A 2,500-nucleotide genomic window follows, 5' to 3' on the forward strand; every position below is an offset into this window, starting at 1 on the left:
GAAGATCTACCTAATCATAAATCAGCGCAAAAATGCCTTTCAATTAGTAGGCACCGTCCCTAACAAAAGTAGCAGATGCAGATTCGTCTAATGTCAGATGACTTTGTTCACAGATGGGGTACTGGTTAGGACTTATAGGGTCCCCATTGAATTAACAACACCAGAGGAGACCTCAGTTCATGCAAGGCTAAGGGTAAAGGTCACAAGTGCCTTTTTCTTGCATACGCACAATACCCCTGAGGAGTTGTACACATTTGATCTACAGTTGAGCCAACCTCGTTCCCAGGGTCTCTCTTCTCTGCCTCCATTGTCGTTGATTCTCTTATTTACATGGAAGGGCTTCTTTTCGGAATTTTACGGTATCCTAGTCGTTTCTGGGACCCTCCTTGCCTAACCTCAAAAATAAATTCTAAGTGGTTCATAATAATCTGTGTCCAAAAGGCATATAAAAGACGATGAGGAAGCAAGCTAGAGATCAGAAGGAAGAACGTAACACTTATTTAGCAGAAAAAAAGATTTCTCACCAGGTCTAGAGTTTGAAGTTTCGTTTGAGCTAAGACTGAGAATTTTGACGCTTGGATTCATCCTAAAAGACTAGACATAACAGGCGCTGCGTCCTGGAAATATTTACGCTCCACGTGTGTCAGCCATGTTTCTCAGATTTGGCCGTTTTCTCAGGGTACTGGAGAGAAAAATACTCCCAGGACCAGGACCCTCGTGCCCAGTCTCCATCTGAATGTTCAGGAACGATATATTAACGGAAGGCCGTATCGCCGGGGTAAGGTGAAATTCATGACTAAAGGGCCGTTGACAAACATCGCATTTGCTCCTCCAGAACAAATTTTCTCTTTAATAAACAACAGGAATGTACGTACAGTAATTGTATAAAATACTTGAAACTTCGCTCAGTGCGTAAAACGCTTAAAATTGTCAAGTGTACTGTACGTTCTGAGCCTAAAATCAAAACAAGAACAGGCTCAGCTTACTATTGATACTATGCTTCTAAAAAACGGAATTTTCCTTACTGGATGTTACAGTAGTGTCAAGATCATGTTTGTAATGAAAACAGGGAGGAATGTTGCTGACAGATCTTTGTAAAGTAAATCGATTGTTCGATTATAGTGGTAAATAATAAAGGTCAATGAAATGGATATATCACAGGCGTTTTGGTCTTCTAAATTAGCGCGAGTGGCCGTATCATCAGTAGCGGGGTGAAATTATAGAGGATTCTACTGTTTGGGATTTTAAATTGTGGTTGTTGGCCGTATTAACGGGTGACCGCATTCAGGATAGGGTTTTCTATGAAAGAAGGTATGGCCATTTTGCCGGGCCAAAAAAAGTGGCCGCAATAACGAGGTGACCGTATTACCGAGGTGGCCGTAAAAGGCGGGGTTCCACTGTAATTAGTTCTTCTGGGGCGGATCTAGGGGGAGGGTGCAGGGGGTGCGCAGCCCTCTCTGAGATGACCTGCGGCTTTCTAATACAACTGGTATTCTGCAAAAAAGGTCACCAGTCAGCTAACCCGAAGGTTGGAGATCAGCTGATACAGACTCGTACCCAGTCGCTATTTACGGGTTTGAAAGCGAAAGCGGTCTGGATAAAGTGGAGCGCGCGGGGAGTTATGGGAAGAAGCCGAACCTTCCCATGACACCTCGCGTGCCTTAATCCAACCTAGTATCCAATCCTCTTTCCCCAAAAAGCACGTAAATAGCGACTGGGTACGAGTCTGCAGCTGATATTGTCCCACTTCATAAGAAAGATTCTAAACACTTGAGAGAGAATTATCTTCCAATCTCGCTTACATCAATGGTATGCAAAACCAGTGAAAAAATTGTACGCAATAGGTTAATATCATTTTGGCAAGACCAAAATGTGGTAAACAAAAACCAATTTGGTTTTCTTCAGGGTAGGTCAACTGTGATCCAGTTACTCTCTACCTTTCATGACTTTGCCAGATCTAGAAATTCATCTATAGCCATAGATGTTGTATTTCTTGATCTCGAAAAGGCTTTTGATAGTGTTCCTCATGAGCGTCTACTCAAAACGTTATATAGGCCCGGTATTGAGAGAAAACCTCTTAACTGGTTGAGGCATTTCCTCACGTGTAGAAAGCAACGAGCTGTTGTTAGAGGGACTTTCTCTGAATGGGCACCTGTGGTATCCGGCGCCCCACAAGGAACTATCCTTGGTCCAATGTTATTTTTGTTATGTATAAATGATATCGTTGATAGTGTTTCTTCTAAAATTAAATTATTTGTGGATGACACAAAGATTTATAGAGAGCTTCGCAACCCTAGCCTCGATGAACAAAACCTTTAAACTGATTTCAATTGGATGATCTTGGTAAATGGGCGAAAAAATGGCAACTTCGTTTCAACGGGGAAAAGTGTGAAGTAATGCAAATAACGCATTCTCTTGAAAAATCGACTGCGAATTGTAAACTGTTTCGGAAATAGAGTAACAACGGAATGCAGAGATCCCGATTTCTCCCGTTTAATTG

At 42.1% G+C, this 2,500-nt stretch overlaps 1 protein-coding gene across 1 annotated transcript in view; it reads right to left on the minus strand.

The window, feature by feature from the left end:
* Positions 1-661, minus strand: part of LOC137996790 (threonylcarbamoyl-AMP synthase-like) — a 12,685-nt gene extending 12,024 nt beyond the window's left edge. Inside the window, exon 1 of the mRNA XM_068842372.1 lies at positions 525-661. Coding sequence (XP_068698473.1) covers positions 525-585 — 61 coding nt within the window. The 5' untranslated portion in view covers positions 586-661. The remainder of the gene's footprint in view (positions 1-524) is intronic.
* Between the last annotated feature and the right edge of the window lie 1,839 nt (positions 662-2,500).

The sequence above is a fragment of the Montipora foliosa genome, chromosome 3 (assembly GCF_036669935.1).
Source record: "Montipora foliosa isolate CH-2021 chromosome 3, ASM3666993v2, whole genome shotgun sequence".
NCBI classification, from domain to species: Eukaryota; Metazoa; Cnidaria; class Anthozoa; order Scleractinia; family Acroporidae; genus Montipora; species Montipora foliosa.